Source organism: Aythya marila, assembly GCF_965140915.1.
Source record: "Aythya marila genome assembly, chromosome: 4".
Lineage (NCBI taxonomy): Eukaryota > Metazoa > Chordata > Aves > Anseriformes > Anatidae > Aythya > Aythya marila.
Genome location: NC_139045.1, coordinates 29,757,958 through 29,779,323, shown reverse-complemented (window position 1 = coordinate 29,779,323; position 21,366 = coordinate 29,757,958). Strand labels below are relative to the sequence as shown.

At 39.7% G+C, this 21,366-nt stretch overlaps 2 protein-coding genes across 2 annotated transcripts in view; both read left to right on the top strand.

Annotated features, from left to right (window-relative positions):
• RXFP1 (relaxin family peptide receptor 1) overlaps nt 1-1,335 on the top strand; it is a 51,310-nt gene extending 49,975 nt beyond the window's left edge. The window contains exon 18 of the mRNA XM_082760396.1: nt 729-1,335. Within this exon, the coding sequence (XP_082616522.1) occupies nt 729-1,030 (302 nt within the window). The 3' untranslated portion in view covers nt 1,031-1,335. The remainder of the gene's footprint in view (nt 1-728) is intronic.
• Nucleotides 1,336-3,501: 2,166 nt separating this feature from the next.
• ETFDH (electron transfer flavoprotein dehydrogenase) lies at nt 3,502-21,275 on the top strand. The gene is made up of 13 exons (XM_082759348.1): nt 3,502-3,581; nt 4,769-4,915; nt 5,610-5,839; nt 6,728-6,809; nt 7,099-7,217; nt 7,555-7,632; nt 9,871-10,017; nt 11,826-11,966; nt 13,370-13,513; nt 17,528-17,696; nt 19,435-19,617; nt 19,942-20,163; nt 20,445-21,275. The coding sequence occupies exons 1-13, from the start codon at nt 3,548-3,550 to the stop codon at nt 20,606-20,608; spliced, it is 1,860 nt and encodes a 619-aa protein (XP_082615474.1). The 5' UTR covers nt 3,502-3,547; the 3' UTR covers nt 20,609-21,275.
• Nucleotides 21,276-21,366: the final 91 nt, after the last annotated feature.

The window sequence follows — 21,366 nt, the reverse complement described above, 5'->3', positions numbered from 1 at the left end:
ACTATATTTCTTTGGCGGGGGCTGTGACAGCCTTAGAATTATGCATCAATAGAAATATATTGATATTGCAGCAAAAGGATCAAGCCAGAAAGCAGGGGGTAAAGGCTGTTTGTACAGCTTGGGACAGTTCTGTAATTGTTCTATAAATCAAACAGTGCAGCTGAGGGTGCCCATGACCACCTTTCAGCACTACAGTCCTGTCCCTTCTCTACCTGCCAGCTAACAATCAGCTAACAATCCAACTTCTCTCCCAAACAGTAAGGATGAAAAGGGGGTGATAGAAAAATGCGCTCAGACCCTGATATAAGCAGGAGAGCGGGAAACTGCGACAAAGGAGGGAGGTGTGAACATGAAGACCCTTACCAACAGGGCAAGAAGGAAATAAGATTGTATACAATGCCCTTCACGTGGGAAAGAACAAAGAACTGGTGCAGAGGAGCTAAATCAGCCTCTGTGGGGAAGAAGGGGCTGGAGGATATTGCTCTGGGGGAGAACAGGACATCAGGGACATGCATTCATTATGGGAAGAGGATGGCAAATGGTGATCACAGTAAGAGACAAGAGAGCAAAGCAGAATAAAAGATGTGGGTCAAGAAACTGGGTCTCAGCCAGAACAAGAACTGTGCCAGCCTCTTAGCAGGTAGCTATGCTTCATAAGCATGATGTGCTTTGTATTAATTAATATGTACAAATGCTACTACAGCTTCCTTTCTCTTTCCCTCCCTAAGGTACCATAACATCTTGGGTGGTGATTTTTATCTTGCCAATAAACAGTGCTTTGAATCCTCTTCTCTACACTTTGACTACCCGACCTTTCAAGGAAATGATTCACCAGGTTTGGTATAACTACAGACAGAGAAGATCCAAGAGAAGCAAAGGCAGTCAGAAAACATATGGCCCGTCATTCATTTGGGTGGAGATGTGGCCAGTGCACGAAATCACACCAAAGCTAACAAAGCCTGTGCTTTGTACAGACTCCTCTGATGCATCTGTGACTACACAGTCAACAAGACTAAATCTGTACATGTAAATACATTTTGAGTATTTATGGTGACATCTGCACTGTTAGCTTCACATCCATGGACTTGCTACTTTACAGTAATGAGTCAAAATGAGGGAGGTATGATGGCTGGACTCCTGTGCACCGGAACACACAGCAGGACGAAGTGAGAGCAGTGTGGCTGCTTGCAGGTAGAACCAATATAAATAAAATTATTTCCATCTTGCAACAGTTTTGACAGCTCATTTTGACAGCTCATCCTGGTTCAGAATCAATCTCTTATTTGTTCCCCTCCAACAAGCCAGAAGTGTGGAAAAAAGCATGAACTATCATTTAAAACGTCTCATACTGAAATCAAAATGTTTCACAATCATCCGTCTTTGAAAAAAAAAAAAAAAAGTATTTTCAATAAACTTTTTTTTTTAAAAAAATCACCATTTTACCAGCTGTTTTTTTCAGAGTTGATTGGTTTCATCATTCAGAAAATTATTTTCCCTTCAAAATTTCTGACTTGGCAGACTGCATACAGCTCTTAAAAAGCTCTAGGGAACAGTAGCACTAAGAAAATATTTTCATTTCATAATTAGATTAGTTTATTGTACTTGTCAAAGCCAAACAAGTGAACATTATGCTTTTAAAAAATATATCAACTATTTTAATCATACAAATGATCCTGAAATGGTAACAATTGTTCTAATTCAAGCAGAACCAGAATTGTTTTTAAAATAAAATGAGTTTCTCAACAGTGTCCTCCAATTGTAGCTGGTGGAAGTTTTTCCTTCAGAAGAGTGACCTTCCCTGGGAAGACCAGAGTGAGTATCCCACCATCTTGATGCTGCTCTTTTCCTCACCAATTCTTTATGGGCTTCCCTATGCAGTTCCCTACAGCCTGCACACTTCAACAGATTTTAAACTCTCCGTGTATTGAATAAAGGGAGAGTGTCAAATGATCAGTCTTAATAGGTGTCATAACATCTATATTGTAATCACTTTGTACATCTGATTGGATGCAGTACAGTTAAAATAATTTTGGAGTGCCGCCATCCCGCACTTTTTGGGCAGCATTTGGCTTCCCAATGTAAATATTTTTTCCCCTTTTCCCAGAGAAAATTGGTTTTATCCCATGTGAAATGAACCTCTGTACCAAAAAAAAGGTGCAAGGCAGAGGCTGTTCCTTTGCATATCCATATTGAAGAGAATCTTTTCTCTTGTGAGTATGAATTCCCAAGTTCATGTAGTACCATACTCACAACCCAAAGGCCTGGAGCCTAAGGTGGTGAAAGAAATTATTTTGCATTGATGTTTTGAAGCTTTTTAAAAGATGCTTCCAATGTTTGCACTTAACTTCTTAATAATGTAAGAAGTAGAACTAAAAACAGTGTGACGCACACTTTAACTGTTTACAGAACTTTGGATTATCTTGAAATCAGAAGTTAATCATCCTGTTTCCACGACTGTACATTTTATTGAAATAATAAAAGATTATCTGCTGATCAAAATGACTTGTTTTCCAAGTTGTTTGGCAACATTTTGGGTTACTGGAAAAAAAAAAAAAAAAAAAGTGAAGTGAAATCCTGCAGGGTGTATTACTTTTAAGTGGGGCAGTCAGAACTCAATTCAAAAGAACTTGTGTACTCATGGGTGCAAGCCTTCTTGATGAGTCTGTCCTCACTGTTATTTTTGTTTGTTGTGTAAGTCGATTATGGGTATATTCAATGTCATCCTTGTTTCTATGAGTAATCAGAAGACACCCATCAGTCAGAATGTGTTGCAAAAATGTTATTGCTTTGATAACAAAATTACAGTTTATCTTTTAAAAAAGTCCTTCCAGCAGAGGAAATTGGACTAACAGTGCAGGGTACTGCTACTTTCTCCTGCAGCTTCCCACTGCACTGCAGCATCCCTCCAGCTTTGGTAAGTGTACGGGACTTTCAGTACAGGTATTTATTTCATAGTGATCTTTCAGACCAAAGGGTTGTGGTATCAGTAAGCCCTGGACTAACTATAGTAACTGCTTAAGGCAATAAATGAAGTAGGACCAAATACAGGAAAAGATCTCGTGTGCTTCCTTGTAGATGGGAGAATGTATTTAATTGGTTCTTTTGTAGCTGATGGAAGCTTTCACTCATGGCTCGGAGCAATCCCTCCTATAAACACTGCTGCTAGATTTCTACCAAGGAGGGATATATGGTCCGCCATAAGGCACTTTATATGTATTATAACAAAAATAGTGTAAAAATTCTTGTCAGTGATCAATATATTACAGTATTGCTTAAAACAGCAAGGCTTGGGATGAGGAGGGAGCTTGTAAGCAAGCCGTGACTCGCTGCAGTATCCCATCCCCGACGTGCAGCGAGGAAGCCCGAGGTTATCCCCACAGGGTCTGTGGGGCCGGCAGGGCTCCTGCTGGCGGCAGCTCCTTGGAGCACACACGACGAGGGAGGGCCCTCCCCGCCGCCCGCCCGGCCCCGGCCCCGCCCCCGCGCAGGCGCAGCGGGGCCGCGGGCAGCTGCTGCGGGGGCACCGAGAGGGGTCGAGGGCGCCGCCATGTTGTGGTCGCGCTGCCCGCCCGGCGCCACAGGTAACGCGGCGGGGCGGGGGGGCGGCGGCTCCCAGCTCCTTGGGGCTGTGGTGGAATAAAAAAAACCCTCCCGGCCCGTCCTGTCCCGGCCCGTCCCGGCGGCTGCTCAGCCCCGGCTGTGTGAAGGGCGCCCGGGCGCAGTGTCCGTGTGCGGGTGCGGGTTGTTGTGGCGCCGCCGCCCTGCCCTGCACCGGGTGGGGTTGTGGCAGAAGGGCGGCCGGGCTGCCGGCCCCGCCAGTGCTGCTGCCAGCGCTACGGCCCCGTCTGGGCCTTCTACTGCTGCGTTTTGGCAGAAATGCCGTGTTTGAAATGCCGTGTGCTGCCTCTTCACCCCTGAGATTACAGCAAGGACTCTGTAATGGGAGGAAAAATCTCAGGGTGCATTAGCTCACAGATCTGTACGCTAAAACTAGTTACGGTATTGCATACACTGCTTTTCTGAGTACAAATAACGTCCTAACCATTTATTTTTTTTACATGAAAAGTGGAAATTAAAGCAGGAGTTGTGGCATGTTGTTTCTCTGCTGGATAGATCCTGTTTTGATCATTCGGCGCTTCAATTCTCTTCCATTTCCTTAATGAGAGACCCAAGTTTGTTGTTGCAACAATTAATGTTTCTGCAGCAAAAGTAAAGGTGAACTTTATCTACCGTGCCTGGCTTTGGCTACGCTGAACCTGTGTTTAAGCCTGAGCTTTTGGTGTAGGCCGTGACGTTTTAGACGAGCTGCCTCCTGTCGGCAGTCCGGGCTGTGTATCTCGGCGCGTGTTGGTGTCACAAGTGGTGAACTTGAATGCCCTGCACCTGCAGTTGTTTAGTCACTTCTCATGAAGTCTGAAGTAAGGCTTGGAGTACAAAGTTCAGCAGGAACTTAAAATGCGTTTTCCCCTTGTAAGCGTGTACTATCCCGTGTCAGCTGTCAGGAATGGTTGGCCGGTGCAGGGAGTGGTATCATGTGAAGAATGCTTAAAGAGAAACCTTTCTATTTGCAGATTTTTTTTTTTTAATATAAATGATACAGTGTAATTGTAACTGTTGAAAATTTAAAATCTGCATTTGTGGCTCCTCATCCTCTCATTCTGACAGCCTTGTTGGGGATCTGTCACACTGGTTGTGCCATGTGTTTCTGAAAAAAAATGAAGACTTTGAGTAAGGAATGATTTGTTAAATCTGTTTCTTGTTTTTGCAGCACGTCAGTGCTTTCATGCTCTGAAGTTGATAAAGAGAGACTGCCTTCCGTCACTGCACACAGCAAGATGTGCCTCTACTGCCGCTGTGCCTCGCATAACTACGCATTACACGATTCATCCACGGGACAAAGACAAGCGATGGGAAGGTAGGTGGGAAAAAATGCATTTTTAAAAGCTTTTTATTCTCATTGCTGAGCTTTAACAACACTGAAATGTGTTGCTGTTTTTTCTTTTTACAGAAATTCTATTAAATACAGGACTAATTTTCCAGATGAAATTTCATGGACTCTCACAATGAGTGTCTTTAGTGCTATTAAACGAGATCAAGAAAACCTATAAGCAACTTTTGCAACGTTTCCAGACATTACAGTCTTTATGTTTAGCAGTTTTAAAGGTTTCAATTTCAGAAAAGTCACTGCTTAATTAGTGTAAAATAAAGTAACATGTTCAGACTAAGGATCTTGTTTTCTTCCTTCTCCCTTCCCTACAGTTTCACCAAGTGTCTTTGATGCAGCTAGCTAACTGGGCTCTTAATTAACTAACTTTCTTCTTAACTTCTGAAGATGATATTTCTGGTGTATAGAGACTTTGTATATGTTTTTATGGCATATCTTTTTACAACTTACAAAGAGCTAATTTTATAATGGAATACTAATATCATTCTGCACTATTCCAAGTACAGAAGTGGGCATTTTGTTAAGTATTTAGCCTCGTCTTATGGCAGGCAATACTGTGGAGATACCCAGTAGTCGGTATCAGAGAGCAAGGTGTAGGGAGAGAGATGTTGGGGAGAACTGGTGATTAGTTTAGTTTATCTTACTATCTTTTTTTCTATTAAAGGGGTAAACATGGAGAGGTTTGCGGAGGAAGCTGATGTTGTCATTGTTGGAGCAGGTCCTGCAGGTCTTTCTGCAGCTATTCGACTCAAACAGTTAGCTGCTGAGCATGGCAAAGAAATACGTGTTTGTCTTGTGGAAAAGGCTTCCCAAATTGGTGCACATACACTGTCTGGTGCTTGTCTTGAGCCAAGGTCCTTGCAAGAACTATTTCCAGACTGGAAGGAGCGGGGGGTATGTATGAACATACAAACACATTGCTGGCACGTCATAAATTCCTGTATCTGACTCATTTTGGTGTGACTTAGTAACTTGGTACCTTTGGTGCTTAGTACCATTTAAAATACATGTATGTTTATTTAGCAAGACACCTGTTTTCTATTTAGTACATTTTCTCTAGTTCAACAGTGCTAAACGTGTATGCTGTGGCATTTGCTCTACCATCCAGTGGTCTTACAGCAGATGCACAGGATGCCTGCCACATCCTGGGGTGCACTGCATCTCCTGCATTTGTACAGAATCCAGCTCCTGTGCACAAGCAGTGAGGTGGTAGATTGATGGCAATGCCAGGCTTGTCACTTCTGGGCAGTACCTCTGACTGTGCTCCACTGTGTTTTGTGCAGACGTAGTAGCTCAGGCCTAAGGTCGTCTAGGAGGGAGGACAGCAAGAACTGAGGCACCATCCCTGCCAGGACAGCCATCTGACTGGCAGCTGGCTCCCTGCTGTCACCTGGGAGCTGGAAGAAGCAGGCCTTTGACTGGTTGTTTTGTCTTAGTGGGCTGAATACACAAGAGGCACTGCCTTCTTTAAAAGTGTTTATTGATGGAGTACAAGCTGAAGCACAAACTATAGCAGGGATTTGCAAGGCCTTGTTCCAGTTTTTTAACCTTTCAGTTGTGTTGATTCTTGTCTGATGACTGTTTTCATAAGATCCTTGTTTTTTTCACCAGTGGTACTTTCTTACAGAAGTGCTTCATTAGACCTTTAAATGACTGCCAGCACGTGTTTTTTTTTTTAATTATTTGTGTGGGTTTTTAATTTTTTTTCTTATGTATTTTATTTGGTCTGGATTGACTAGAAAAACAACTCACAGACCTATTTCTATTCCCTTTTCTATGTAGGCTCCACTTCATACTCCTGTAACTGAAGATAAGTTTGGAATTTTAACAAAGAAATCTAGAATTCCAGTGCCAATTCTTCCAGGTAAAGTTTGGTGAGGAGCTCCTTGTACCATCTTTTCAGTATGTTTTTCAGCTTTTCTATGAATCAATCAATCTTAATACAATGTAGCGCAACAAGCATATGGAGAATATAATAGCCTGCAGCAATTGGGTGTTTGTAGATGATGGCTCTAATCACAGATGATGTTATTTTTTTTGAAGATGGCACTTGTATACATCAGATGTATCTTTGTCTACATCTTACACTTTGCTTAGTGTTCTGTGTCTTAGGTGTGTGTGTATATGTTTGTGTGTATATTCTTTTTGCCTAGGACTTCCAATGGTTAATCATGGGAATTACATAGTACGTCTGGGACACTTTGTGAGCTGGTTAGGTGAACAAGCAGAAGCCTTGGGTGTTGAGTTGTATCCAGGCTATGCAGCAGCTGAGGTAATAATGATATCAGTGTGTATATGAAAAGCATTTTTGAAGCCCCTTTCACTGTGCCCCCAATTATTATTTGTACACTCACAGCATTTGTACAATCACAACATTCCTCTTAACAGAAATGTGTTATGAAAACCATGTTTCAGTGGCTAAAATCCTTGGTCCAGATCCAGCAAAGCACAAAGTGAATCATAAAGTACATTAATAATAACGTAATCTTCCAAGTTTGACCACTAGATAGCAGAAAGACTTGGTGCTTACAACCTCTGTTGGGACTTTTTATGAATGGATTAAAATGACTAATTGTTAAAATGTTCTTTCTGTTTAAACATTTCCAAAGGTTCTTTTTCATGAAGATGGTAGTGTGAAAGGGATAGCTACGAATGATGTGGGCATTCAAAAGGACGGAGCACCTAAAGTAAGTAGTCATGTTTTCCATAAGTAGAGATCTAATTTGGGAAATTGTGCTGTATCTGCTTCTAGTGATATCAGTAATCTTGCTGCAGTCTAAGAAAAATGACAAAATTCAGTACCTGTTTTTCCACTCTGTATAAAATTGATCAATTGCACCTGAAAGTTTTGGTCTCCGGACACTGTAAACTCCTTGTGAAATTAGCAGAAAAAGCCTTTGCAGAAAGGAGGTTTCTTTGAGGGTGATAGGAAGGAGGGACTGCAAGTGTGCTTTGACATACGGGAAATCAGTATTAAAAAAAAAAATAATAACACTCCCTTGAACTCCAAAAAAAAAAAAAAAAAGGCATGAAGGTGAAATGGATAGCTGTTGTCCTGCTGGTAGCTAGCAACATGTAAGAGCGTGCTTCTGGCTGGCTGCTTTTTCTTCTGTACAACTGTAGTCAACATTTGTTGACAGTCTGTCTACCTTGCTGGGGCAAGGTACACACTGAATCTTTATACCTTTTTGCTGGTTGGTCACACTGCTATATCCAGAAGGTGACCCCCTGCCCTAAGTGCTGGACTTTGGATGATTTTTAGTGGAATCCAGAACGTGCTGTAAGTGTGTCACCTCCCTGAGCAATACACAGGGAGGAGTCAGTACCTCAGAGCAATTCGGAACAACTTTCACACCGTTACCAGGCTACAGAAGTTCTGGGTACAGGTTTGTTTTTGTTGTTTTCTTCAACTTTTCTTATATGAAGTTTCTTACTAGTTTACGTAGAATTTCAAAAAAGTACTTACTTTGATGTAAAAGTCTGGTCTCTTTTTCCACTTCAAAGTAGAGGTTGAGAAGAAAAGATGCATTCTTGTTTTAAGAAAATAAATGTAATGGAGGAAAAAGTAATATATTTTTCCTGTATGATGTCTGTCTCCCCCGGTGGATATACACACGCTAATTTTCAGGTGTGCATGTTCTCCAGCAGGAGGTGCAAGTAATACATAGCAGTAATAAATGTTTTTAATGCAGGTTTTTTTTGTTTGTTTTTTGTTTAAGTAGGGAGGAAATACGGATCTTTTTAAAGCATCCTCAAAACCTAATCTTTTTTCCACATACTCTGGTAGAAAGTGTCTATTAAAAACATGAAGTCTGTTGACTTCTTTGATTTGTACATAAGTAGGGTGCCGCTAATGTAAACTGAGTATTTAAACTAAGTGTTTTAGTTGTCAGTTGATAATACTTCCAGTGCATAAAGCTGAGTAAACATCATTTGCCTAACCTTCAAATCAAGAATACCTTCAGTGTGTTTGTTTATACAGAACCTAATCAGACTGTGTGGTTAACGGGTAGAGTTTCACCTGGTAATCAGCACCAATCAAACAAAATGGTTTACCTCTGTTAGGTTTCATTGAAAACTGGTCTGGTGATCTTTTTCAGCATTAAACTTTCTCAATTCAGGATTCTTTTTTTAAAACAAACTTTTTTTTTTTTTTTTTCCCCTGCAAGGTTGTGTATATTTAGAATGTAGTATCCTTCCATTGCAAATAAACCTACTCGTCTATTCTAGCCTAATGCACTCAAGTATGCAAGTGAGTATGAACTGCTGCTGTGAGCCTGCTGGTTGCCCCTATCTTACTCTGAATTGCATCGGAGTTTTTGATGAGAAATTCTTTTATAACGCCACAACAGAATTACCCTAACATTATTTGTGTTTTAACAAGCAATATAATATTGGTGTAATATTTATTGTAGCAATTTTATTCTACAGTTTTATTCTGAAGTTGCACGTTCTTGGGGGGGGACAGGGCAGAGGGACAGAACGCTGATATATCTTTTTCTGACCTGGTGTTTTATTAGGCGTCCTTCATGTACATATGTAAGACAATATTTTATTGTAAAAATGAGCAAAAATTTAAGGTGTAAAGTTACAGGTTAAGATTCTTTGTTCTGTTGGGGTTCCTTTGCACTGTGTGAATGAGCAGATGTGATCATGGAATCCTCTGACCTGTAAAAGAATCGCTCTCAGTACAGATTGGCCATTCACTGTGGTGCTGCTTTAATCAATCCCCTTGCCAGGTTTGCTGGTGGTGTATCATAGTTTGGTTCTGCTCCAGCTGTCTCTTCCATCTTAGCTTACAATGTTTTGTAGGGTCTGGGCAGTGCTACAAAGTAACGTAAAATCACCTTATTGCCCTGCGTTTTCTTTCTGTGGGTTTGATGTGTCACAGTTCTAACTGCTGATGAAATCCTTCACTTTTGCAGCCTACCTTTGAACGAGGCTTGGAACTCCATGCTAAGGTCACAGTCTTTGCTGAAGGTTGTCACGGACATTTGGCCAAACAGCTGTACAAAAAATACAACCTCAGGGAGAACTGTCAAGCCCAGAGCTATGGCATTGGATTGAAAGAGGTATCATCTGCAGAATTTTAAGTGTTAGGGAAAATACTGTAAAAATGGAAGGTAGTTGGTATTCAAGCTACTTTATATAAAGACATTAGAATGATAGATTTTGAATTACACTTTCAGACTGTAGAATCTTGGATTTTCTGAAGATGATGAGAGAAGACATTTCTGAATGTCTCGACTCGTTTGTTTTGAATGCTTATTACTCTTTTATCTGTACTTAGGAGTACCTGTAAATCCACTTTCACTTCTTAATCTGATTTCAGTTATTCTTGTTTGTGAAATCTATTTTCAGTTCTTCTAGTAAATGAGAGGGGGATTCATGCTGCCTAATTTTAGGTAGTTTTAATACCTGAGAAGGGGAAGAAAGGTTTTCTATGGGTTTTCTGCATGTTCATTAGAGAGAGGAGGGGGCTGTCATGCTCTCTGAAACACCTGCATGAGCTTGACACACACACATACCCTGATTCCTTCGCCAGGCTTATTAAATTGGGATAGAGATCATGTGCATAAAAATATTTTATACTCGGGAAATACTAGGCATGAAAAAAGACCTGTTTGTCTGGAGTATGTTCAGAGTTTGACTCTTTGGTTATTTCTTTAAGCTTGTGCTTCCAACTACAAAGCGTTCACCAAATTTATTTGGTGATTTTGAAATATTTCCACCAAAATGTTTTAGATTTCTGTAGAGAAGAGGCAATTGGTGAATGCTCCTATGCATGACATAGTTAAATTTTCTAATACCTAAGTTGTAGGTGGAGTACAGTCCCATTGGTACCAGATGAGACAGGTTTCAATATGACCATGTCTGCTTTAGCAAATAGTACAGTCCAATAGGAATGGATCTGTAAAGTGAAATAGTTGGTGCTGATGAGCTGACATCCATGCTATGCACATCTCAGGGTTATTTTTACTTTGGACTGTCTCTATTTGAGTCCCATGGACCGAGTACCCTTTTGTGACTTGAATGCTTTAGATGGGTTTCTGGAGCCAGGCAGAGTTGGGTTTCATGTGAAAGGAATCCAGTCCCTGCCTTCCGTGGCTGTTCTATAATGTGAACCAAAGCGTGCTGAGTGGGAGCAGTCTGGAGTCCCACTCAAAAAGATGCTCCTTTATCCAAATTTAAATATTAGTGTAGATGTACCCTCTGTGCTTGAGAAGATCTAACCTAATGGTGCCCCATGGGTAGAAGAGAGAGTTCCGCTCCCCCTCCATCCTTACACTGGGCCAGGCACATCACTCTGTGATGTTTTGTGAATTGAGTGGAAAATTAACCCACCAGTAAAAATAGGAAAATGCTTCTGTAAGTTTGCCATGGGTCAGGTGAGTACTGGAAATTTGTAGGAGAGAGAAGGGAGGGCAACTTGTTTGACAGCAGATACTTAAATCAACTCAGCCATATAGTTAAGCCTGATCTTGAGAATGTTGTTGAGGACATTGTAATGATTCATATGAAAAAAAACGTGTTTTTTAAAGAAAAAACATCAACGTAGTTGCATTCGTTAGCAAAAATATCTATCAAAATAGCTCATAAAAAGGATCATGCTGAATGAAATATTTGGGTGTAATGCTGGAGTCTGCCACGTTTTCTGATGCGTCAAGGAAAAAGCATTTTCTGGCTTGTCAAGGAAAAATGTTGGCAAATTCTTGAGTGGTAACCCAAAAAAGTATTTGTATATCATAATCTGGTCTTCAGCCGGATGAGTTCATGCATTGGTCATAGCAGTAAATTCATTTATCATCTATAGTTTACTTTATTATTGAAATGCCATTGCTTTGCAATATAGAATAATTTCTGGCAATCTTCGTTTCAGTTATGGATTATTGATGAAAAGAAATGGAAACCAGGAAGAGTGGAACATACTGTAGGCTGGCCTTTAGACAGACACACATATGGAGGATCCTTTCTTTATCACTTAAATGAGGGTGAACCCTTAGTTGCTCTTGGATTTGTGGTAAGTGAAGTTGGTTTATCTCATGTGTGTTTGTTGTTTGGGTCTTCATTTTTGCGTGCGTTCTCTTCTCTGTTTTAATGTGAAGATAAAAAAACACAAAAATAGCAGACCAAGTTTAGTACTTTCATAGTCTTAAGTGCATTCATTCCCATATAAGGAAAGGTAAATTTGTCACTAATCTGTCTTTTATCTAGCATCTTTTATTAAGAACAAAGTGGAAAACTTACAAATACGTTCTTTTGCAAACCAAACAAATTTTGATAAAGCCAAAAGCAGATGATTAACCAGAAGTGTGCTCGCAAAATTTTCACAAAATACTCAAAAGTTAGGAAACGTCAAAATCAGTCACTTTTGCAACTTTAATTCAGTTTCCTTATTTGTGTGACAGCCTATCATGCATATCCAATCTTACGGGAGAAGCCTCAAAGTAGGAACACCATTCATTTCCTATCTCCTGTTCAGATAGGAGAAAAACCACTTCTGTGTGCACATACAAGCACTTCTTTTGTTTTTGAACTTTACACCTATGTCAGTCTGAGCTGATTCTTGTAACAGACATCAGAATGTGTCTTGTACATAATTTGAAAATCCTTCATGAACTTTAGTAGTGGAAGTAGATGCAAGCAGTGCTCTAAAAGAACTGAACAGCCAGAGAAGTCAAGGTAGTTTGTTGCTGACTCAGGATATATTTTGATAATTTTGTGAAATAAAGCTTACAGGAGCCAGAAATTATTCCTTTGGACAAAAGAGAAAATTCAGTAACATCTGTCCTTCCAAGAATATGTTAAAGGTGGGAAATGTAGGTTTTATCTTTGGGCAAGTTCTCAAACGAGTAAGATAGAAAACCTGGGCATTCAGCCAACTGGCTAAGTCATTTTTTTCCCCATTTTCTGTTTTCATCTTACAAAAGCTCACCTAATTGGAAATAATTGACTAAGCTAAATAATGTGAACTGGTTAAAATATGTGAGAGCAAGGACATAACAAGTATTTAGAAATAATTGTTTACCTCTCCTTCTGGCTTGTGTAGGGCAACGAGTTTTTGAAACAAATTTCAAACAAGTTTTCTCACTTACCTACCATTAAATCATGCTTAATTTAATTTCACTGCTTTATTTCAAAGGCAGATGGAAGGTGGTTACAATGCAATTAAGGATTTCCATGCTTCGGGTATATGTAGGACACAGTCTTACAGCTGCAAACTCTCAGACGTGCTTGTACTATACTGTTAATAATACAGTGTAGTTTTGGCAGTAGTTTCTTCAAGTAGAAAGATTTTAAGGTTGATTTAGTATGAGATAGACTGAGGAGTTGATCTGGTAATACGTGGTTGTTTTATTTTCTAACTTTTGTTGAAATTTCATACTTTATTTTCATTAATGTTGCGCTTTTTTATTTTTTAAGGTTGGTTTAGATTATCAAAATCCCTATTTGAATCCGTTTAGGGAGTTTCAGAGGTGGAAGCACCATCCGAGTGTAGAGCCCACTTTGGAAGGTGGAAAAAGGATTGCATATGGTGCCAGAGCATTGAATGAAGGTGGTCTCCAGGTAACATTTTCATGAAGTTTTTTACTTCCAGTTTTCTATAGCCATGTTTGTAGTATTACAGATTCAGGTTGCATTCTGTTGGGAAACAACTGAACTATAACAAAGATGAATAAGGCCAGAAGTTTTGCTAGACACAAGGACTTTGTTATCTTACTGGAGACACCTGCTGAGATTTGCTAGGCTTAGGTTCTGTAATACCAGCAATCTTCTGACACAGTCACTTTACTTTTGAAATTACATGTGGAGTTGATATTGCAGGCAAACGTGTTCTGCAGCAAAGGTACAGATAATTCTTTGGCCTGGAAACCTGGGTGGTGGGTAGCACCACTCATTTGGCTCTTTTGGGGGGCGGGGTGGAAGGGGAGGTATTTTCCTAAATGCTTGTGCTTTTGAGTGCTTGACCCTTTAGTCAGTGATGGTGCTGCAGTTATGTACTTTGGCAGGTAAGTCCCCACCTCCTCAAGTACCTTCAGTATTTTTTATGCACAGCTTTGAATTTCCTGCTTCTTGGGAGACGGAACACTATGTTCATTTTGTTCCCTCAGGGAGTCTAAAAGATTTATATTCACCAAGACTTGAGGTCACTTGAAAGGGTTGGAATAACTTGCAGGAGAAATAGTCTAAAACAGATGTTTAATAGCTCAAGATCTTTCAAGTTTTTAACCTCGTGTGGGGATCTTGAAGCACAGGTTGCTGTGTGTCCTGGGCTGCCACATCCATCTTCTCGATGCTTCTCTCTGTTTGGAACTTAAAACCAGGCTGAGTGTTCGTGATCTGTGTAGCCTGCTTGCGGGGCCATTCACCTCTGCTCTCTGACACCTTTGTCTTTCCTTTTTGAATCTCTTCTTTAATATAAATGTGGCCTTGTGCAGCTTTTTGAAATAGAAGTAGAACTTCAGCAGCAAGGTAACTGTTGTGATAACTTCCTGGAGTTAGGCTTTGCTGCAAGTGTGAATGCCTGGGACTGAGTAATGTGAGTTCATGATGCAGCTTCTGGATTACGCTCATGATATGCATAAAGTCAGCCTGCTGGTTGATCACCTTGTGCTGTCTGAAGTGGAAGTATGTCGCATCATGTTCTTTGTATTCAGTTCATGGTAACAGCTGTGTTACTGGCTTATCTTGGAAACCATTGTTGGGCCATTGTTAACACAGATAATATAGAAAGTATCAAGATGCTTTAATTTGGGCATATTTACAAGAGGGGCTTCTTTTTCCAGCACGCTGGTTTCTGTATCACAGTCGTTACTGAATTTCTGGCTTGGATGAAGCAGTTGGATTCTGACTTCAGTTGCATGCTCCTCTTCACGCTGCTCCCAACACACAGCTGAAAGAACATGTTTTTAAGTCACAGACATTGTTTGTGCTGTTGCACAGGTGGTAGAAGTACAGCTCTTGCACATCCATCTCCTTATCTTCGGACTGCTTTGCCAGGCTCAAAACATGTCACTTACTTTGCACCGTTTCTAACATAAAAGCATGTTGCATGTCTAACTTTTTACTCCCTCTAGTTAGAATTGTCTATTTGATCATGAAGTTACATTTTTAAGTAGATTTTTTTTAATATATGATTTCTATTAAAAAAAAAAAAAGCTTTGCTGATGAGTCACTTAGGAAGACTTTTTTAAAAAGTAACTCTTCCTCTGCATATGTTGTTTGATAACTGTAGCAGTCTGACTCACTTCCATCACTGGAGTACAGGAATATTTTCTTATGTAAGTGGCTCTGTAGCTCCAGTTTGCATTTTGGTGACAGTATTGTATGAAATACATATATAAAATTATCACTGATCTAAGATTTTTCTATTATCTACAACCTTATGACCACGTTCTTTAAAATAGCTTTGCGTGAAAGAGAGAAGAGAGTAAGCACTTAGATATTTCCCTGTTTTTGTAACTTTTGGGATATGTGGAGGGAACGGACAGAGTTTAATAGATTACATCTACATAGCTGTTATTTCTTCTATTAAAATTCCAAAATCAAGGACTTGCAAATTCAGAAATTCGCATGCAACCTCTGTTTTGCCTCTGTTTTATCAAATACTTTGGAAAGATTTCAGAGTTTTGAGGGAAAAATAAAAGTAATTGCTGTTGTTGAGCAATGTATTGTTAAGAATATCAAAGAAAAAAAGGAAATTAATCATGTTGATGACCCATGCAAGTGTCAAACATATGACTTGCTTTTACAGATTCTCACCCCTGAGCAGAGCTAAGGGGAGGAGAACATCAGGTTCCCTGTTTGCCAGGGGCAGGACTTCGTGAAGAGTACACGTCTTGCCTTCTGACCTCCAAACCAACTGTCCTTGCCGTTTTTCTGGCAAGAGGGTGTTGGCTTCTCCAAGTGCTTGAGGCTGAGCTCAGGATTTCTGTGTGTCTCAGGGCAGGGAGTGCTTGTGCCACCCCAGCTTGATGTCTTCATTCAACTGCCTGCAGACTGGCTGTGAAAACAGCCATGAAGTTCCATACCTCTCATAACAAGAACTGCTAACAGAACTGGGATGCATGCAACCTTTTCTATTACATGACTAATCTCATTCATACTTCGGCAGTATGCTGGCCTCTATATGCCCATTAAGCAAAATAGATGACTTAAAGGAAAATAGTGGATGTTACTTCACCATCTTTTTTATAACTTCAAGAACCAGTCAAGAAATCTGTCAATGATTATGTCAGTGCCGCATCATTGCGTCCTAGTAGGTCAGAATTACTCTCTTCAGCCAACTGTGTTCAGCCAAAGGTCTTGTGAAAGGAGAATACTCCCTTCCTACTACCTAATTCCTTTGAAATACTGTCATATAATTGAACTTAAGACTTCTAGTAACAGAAAAGTAAGTTAAAAGTCATAGTTGTGTTTTTAGCCTAAATTACCTTTCCTGTGAACCAAATTACTGTCTGATTCAACAAATTGCCCAAATCACAGGGAAGATGTGTGAGGTACAACTCTTCTTAGTGACTATTGTATGGATATTCAAAAGTAGGCAGCCTTGCCTGAGTACAGTGAACAGGTAGCAACTGAACTAACAGGAGAAAAGGAACGTTTTTTTCAAATTATCTTGGAAACCATTTTTTTTATTTTTTCTTGAAATAAAACTACTTCTCCGAGTTGAATTATGTAGGCTATTCCAAAACAAATTGTTTCAGGCAGCTTTAATAAAAGCAGAATGTTGGACTCGCAAGCCCTCACCAGCACAAAGAAAAGACTTTTTGAGGGAGGCTGTGTTTGTAACTTGCCTCCAGCAATTTCAGCCCTGGATTTATTTGGTAACAGCTTTCTGCTCAGAATGCTGTCTGTGCTTTGAAGCTGCTCTCTGTCTTAAATCCTAATCTCATTGGATGAGGGTGAGAATATTATGACAGGTGAGCGAGCTATTCCTTAGTTAATCTAGGAGGATAATGTGTGTTAATAAAATATACATTATGTTTGCAAATTACTTGGCTGTCTTGGGTACTTAGGCACAGTTTTTGACTGTATTCAAAGACCTTACACTTCTTGCAGAACAGGGGTAAGAGAATGATTTAGCTCCAAAAATGTATTTGTTGGATGCTGAAAAACGTCTAAAATAAGTGGGATTTGGGGGGAGGAGGGAGGATGCTGTGTGGCTTGACAGATTTGTCAAATGGAAAAAAAAGCAGCACCAACTAATAAACTCTGAGATGGGACTGATACAACTTACTGTGTCGAAAATGGAAGCACAAATATCTTTCAAAGAAAGAATTCACTTGAAATTGAAGGCGGAAAATAGTATCAGTGGATGACATTAGCACAGTCTTTTTATAGATGAAGTAGAGAGTGGATATAGGGAAAATGCTGTCTTTTCTCAAACCTAATGCATTCTTAAGTCTGCATTCTTATTTGTTTACTATGCCAAAATAATTTGATTAAGTAGAATAACTTAAGTCAATGTATATTTAGATCATGTACGTGCCAGTGTGAAGGACACTCTAGTCTCATGCCAGTTTGATTTCCAGCATGTTATATTCACTTAACAAAATGGATTTTCTTTTCCCTCTTCAGTCGATACCCAAGCTTACCTTCCCAGGTGGATTATTAATTGGCTGCAGTCCTGGACTCATGAATGTTCCTAAGATCAAAGGGACACACACTGCAATGAAAAGTGGCATGCTGGCTTCAGAAGCCATCTTTAGCCAATTAACGAATGAGAATCTGCAGTCAAAGACAATAGGTAAGATCGCTGTGCTCTCACCTGGACTTACCTTGTGTTCAGTTGGAGCCACCAACAGTTCAGCTGTAATTAATTTTCTGATGGAAATGCAAATCATGAAATGAGTGTGGTGGTTTAAAAAGATGCATACTGTTTGTTTACTATTTATACTGTAAAATGATTTGAGAAATGAAGGTTTGCTTAGCTATTCTGAAGTATTGATCCTACCGCTAGGACAAAAATAAGCCTCTAATGAGAAAACTAAGCTTGCGCTTCCTGTATAAGTAAACAAGAATAATATATATTCAGTTCCTACTGTTAAAAATTTTAGCTTTATCGTTCAAAAAGTCTTACTGAAAGACTGCAGTCAGAAGGCAGAAAATTAAAAGGAGCTGATGACACGTAAATTTGAAAATTCTCATACTTCTGCTTACTTTTCACTATATTGTTGTTAGTAGGGTCCTTTTTTCTATCTTTATAGTCTTCTCAGTGTGAGATTGTGTATTTCCTATTATATGTAATTCAAATGTATTGGGGTAGTCGTCTGATCCTGACTGCATTGTAGTGCTATATTTAAGCCCTGCTTGTTCCCTTAAATCTGTTAACAAAGGCTGTTCAGGGAGATAATCCCACTAGAATTTTAGCCACTCTGGAGAACCACTACAGCCAGGTGCCATGTAATTATTTTAAAAATCTCTTCTCCGTAGTGATGGTGTCCCCTCTAGTGAGCTCTTCTGCAAGAGAAACATGCAACTGAAGGTGGCACAGAGGTGTGCTGAACTAAAGCTCCTAGTTTACTGTAACATAGCAGAGTGATTAGAGCCCTAGAACCTGTCCGAGATAATAAACACTCTATTAGGTTAGTCTGCTGCTCTTCTTTGATTATCAGCAGGCTTTATAAGCTGTTAAGAGCTCTGTCAAGACAGATTACAGCCCAGCTACTGCTCTGTGCACAGCTAGGGAGTTTTTTCAGACCCTTCCATGAGGCAGAGAACACAGACTGAATAGGTTTTTATGTATAGACAAGCCCTTAACATGTTTATTTAAAATATCTAAACCTGTATGGTAGTAACAGAGATTGGTAAAGGAGAAGAAACTTCCATTTGAAAAAACTTTTTTTTCTAATTGCTTGGCTTTAACTATATTATATTGCAGGAGATGTGTCAAGTGTGCAATGTCTGCAGCATTTGTAAAGAAAACCCAAAGTTAAGTCAAACACAGCTTGATAACTTGCTGGTTATAAAGGGAGGAAACATCTAGCACTGGTGTCCTGCATTGGGCCATAACTATAGATACTGAAATCAAAATGCTTGTGGTTGCCGAACTTGTAAAGGAAAAGCTTTTAACTCGACAAATTTAAAATTGAAATCCTGGGTCTTAGACCAGAGGTAAGCAATCCTGGTCAGATCTTGATTCCGTCAGAGGAGCTGCTTTCTGGTAGGGATGCCAGTATAGCCACCTGGTCTGCTACCTTTATTTTTTGCCGAAGTTTGAGGCAATGCATTACTTCTTGTGGCTTGTTTAAAGAGGTTACGAAGGAGCAGTGGGTAACCTGCTGGCAACTGCTGAACCTGGTTTCTTCAAGAGGCTGAAGTATGTGGTTTAGTATACTCTAGCGTACTATTCTGAAATTCTTAGTTTGCTCCCTTCACTGCTAACCCTTGTCTTTATTCAGCAGGTTGTTTTGGTTGTTTATTTATTTATTTTAAGGATAGTCTTTATGTACTGTAGGTACTTAAAAAGTAATGTCCTTCTGTAGGACTTGATGTGCAAGAATATGAAGAGAACCTGAAAAAGTCCTGGGTCTGGAAAGAGCTGTACGCAGTTAGAAACATCCGCCCGTCCTGCCACAGCATACTGGGTGTGTATGGAGGAATGATTTACACAGGGATATTTTACTGGATACTGAGAGGAAAGGAACCATGGACATTAAAACATCCAGGTAACTTCATTATTTCCTCAAAGAAAATATTAAATGTATATGTCCTCAGTCTCTTTTCACAGTCTCTTAGTTGAAGCTACACCATATCTGGTCAAGTGGCGGGGACTTAAACCATAGAAATTGATGATAAAGAGGTGAAGTAGACTTGTAGATGAGGTCATTAAAACAGTACTCTACTTAGCATAGATCTTGTCCCATGAAAAGATTTGTCTCATGAAAAAGGCTACCTTCTATGAAATACTTCGTTCTGATGAGGAGGAAAATCAAAATAGCTTGATTAAATTGTAATCTACAATGAATCTTATTTATTAAAAATGTATTTAGGACCAGATTTTGCTCAGCTCAAGCCAGCCAAAGATTGTACTCCTATCGAATACCCAAAGCCTGATGGAAAAATCAGTTTTGATCTCCTATCATCTGTGGCTTTAAGTGGTACAAATCACGAACATGACCAGCCTGCTCATTTGACTTTGAAAGATGACAGCGTCCCTGTGAACAAGAATTTGGCTATATTTGATGGACCGGAACAAAGATTTTGCCCAGCAGGTAGGTAATAGAAATGGAGTGTGTGAGAGAGATTTTGTAAGGTGAAAAACTTAAGTATTTCAAGAAGAGTCCACCTGGCCTGCTACTTCAACTATTCCATCCTAGTTGTCTTCAAATGTATTATGTTGTAAAAAAAAAAATACATTTGTAACAAAATAATGGGTAAACAGGGAAGAAGGCGGTTGAATGACACTGATTCTGTACTTCCCTTGTTATGCTTGTTGACTGTGCGTGTAAGAGAAGCTGGTCAGAGAACTCACACACTCTTGTGCTTTTCCCAGGTGTTTACGAGTATGTTCCTCTGGAAACAGGAGAAGGATCAAGACTGCAGATAAATGCTCAGAACTGTGTCCACTGCAAAACGTGTGATATTAAAGACCCAAGTCAGAACATTAACTGGGTAGTGCCTGAAGGAGGAGGAGGACCAGCTTATAACGGGATGTGAGCTGGCTGAGAACTATTCAGTGACTTCTAATCACCAACAGAAAAGTTGGAGTATTTTATGCTGCAGTGTAAAGTACAGCACTGACTTGAATGTTAGAGTTTTGAGACTAACGTGCCATTCTGAAGTTTAGGTATGACCACTGCATTAAATGGAAGGTGGGTGCATTCTGGTTAAACCCTAGCCTTATTTAAATAGAACTTCTTTTCAGGAGTTGGGTGGCAGGCAGAAGAAAGTTCTTCTTAGGACTGACAAATGAACTTTGGACCTTGGATTTATTGCTGAAGTTCAGTGATGACAGGAGCCATATCCAGAATCAGGGGTGTAATGGAAAAGTTTAGTACCTATCCTTAAAAAAAAAAAAAAAGTGTTTGTCTATCCGAAGTGCTTTACTACATGTAGAGTCCTACCTCACAGTAGGGAAAGTACATCTGTCTAGGAAACTGTCACTGTTCTTAAGTGTTACACTTTTTACATAAAACATAGATTATTTTTTTTCCTGATGATGACAGGGAGCCCATCTGTAATACAACTGTAAAGTGGTTTAAAAAAATGGTTTAATATTTGCACCCTCAGGGTATATGTCTGTCAGTACTTCTTATTCCTTACATGAAATCAGGCCTGCACTAATTAAAAATAATAATAAAAAAAATCTAACAAACTGCTTAAATGGCTTTGGTGTTAAAACTAGACTTTTCAGGAGGCCCTAAGTATTAAGCTGCAAAAACATAACCCATACTGCGAGCAACATACCTGAATCA

What these genes read in the sequence shown, in the direction of transcription:
- ETFDH (XM_082759348.1), top strand. Translation starts at nt 3,548, where the DNA reads ATGTTGTGGTCGCGCTGCCCGCCCGGCGCCACAG. An exon ending in CTGCCCGCCCGGCGCCACAG is followed by an intron (nt 3,582 to 4,768) that starts GTAACGCGGCGG and finishes TTGTTTTTGCAG; the next exon opens with CACGTCAGTGCTTTCATGCT. An exon ending in CAGACTGGAAGGAGCGGGGG is followed by an intron (nt 5,840 to 6,727) that starts GTATGTATGAAC and finishes TTTTCTATGTAG; the next exon opens with GCTCCACTTCATACTCCTGT.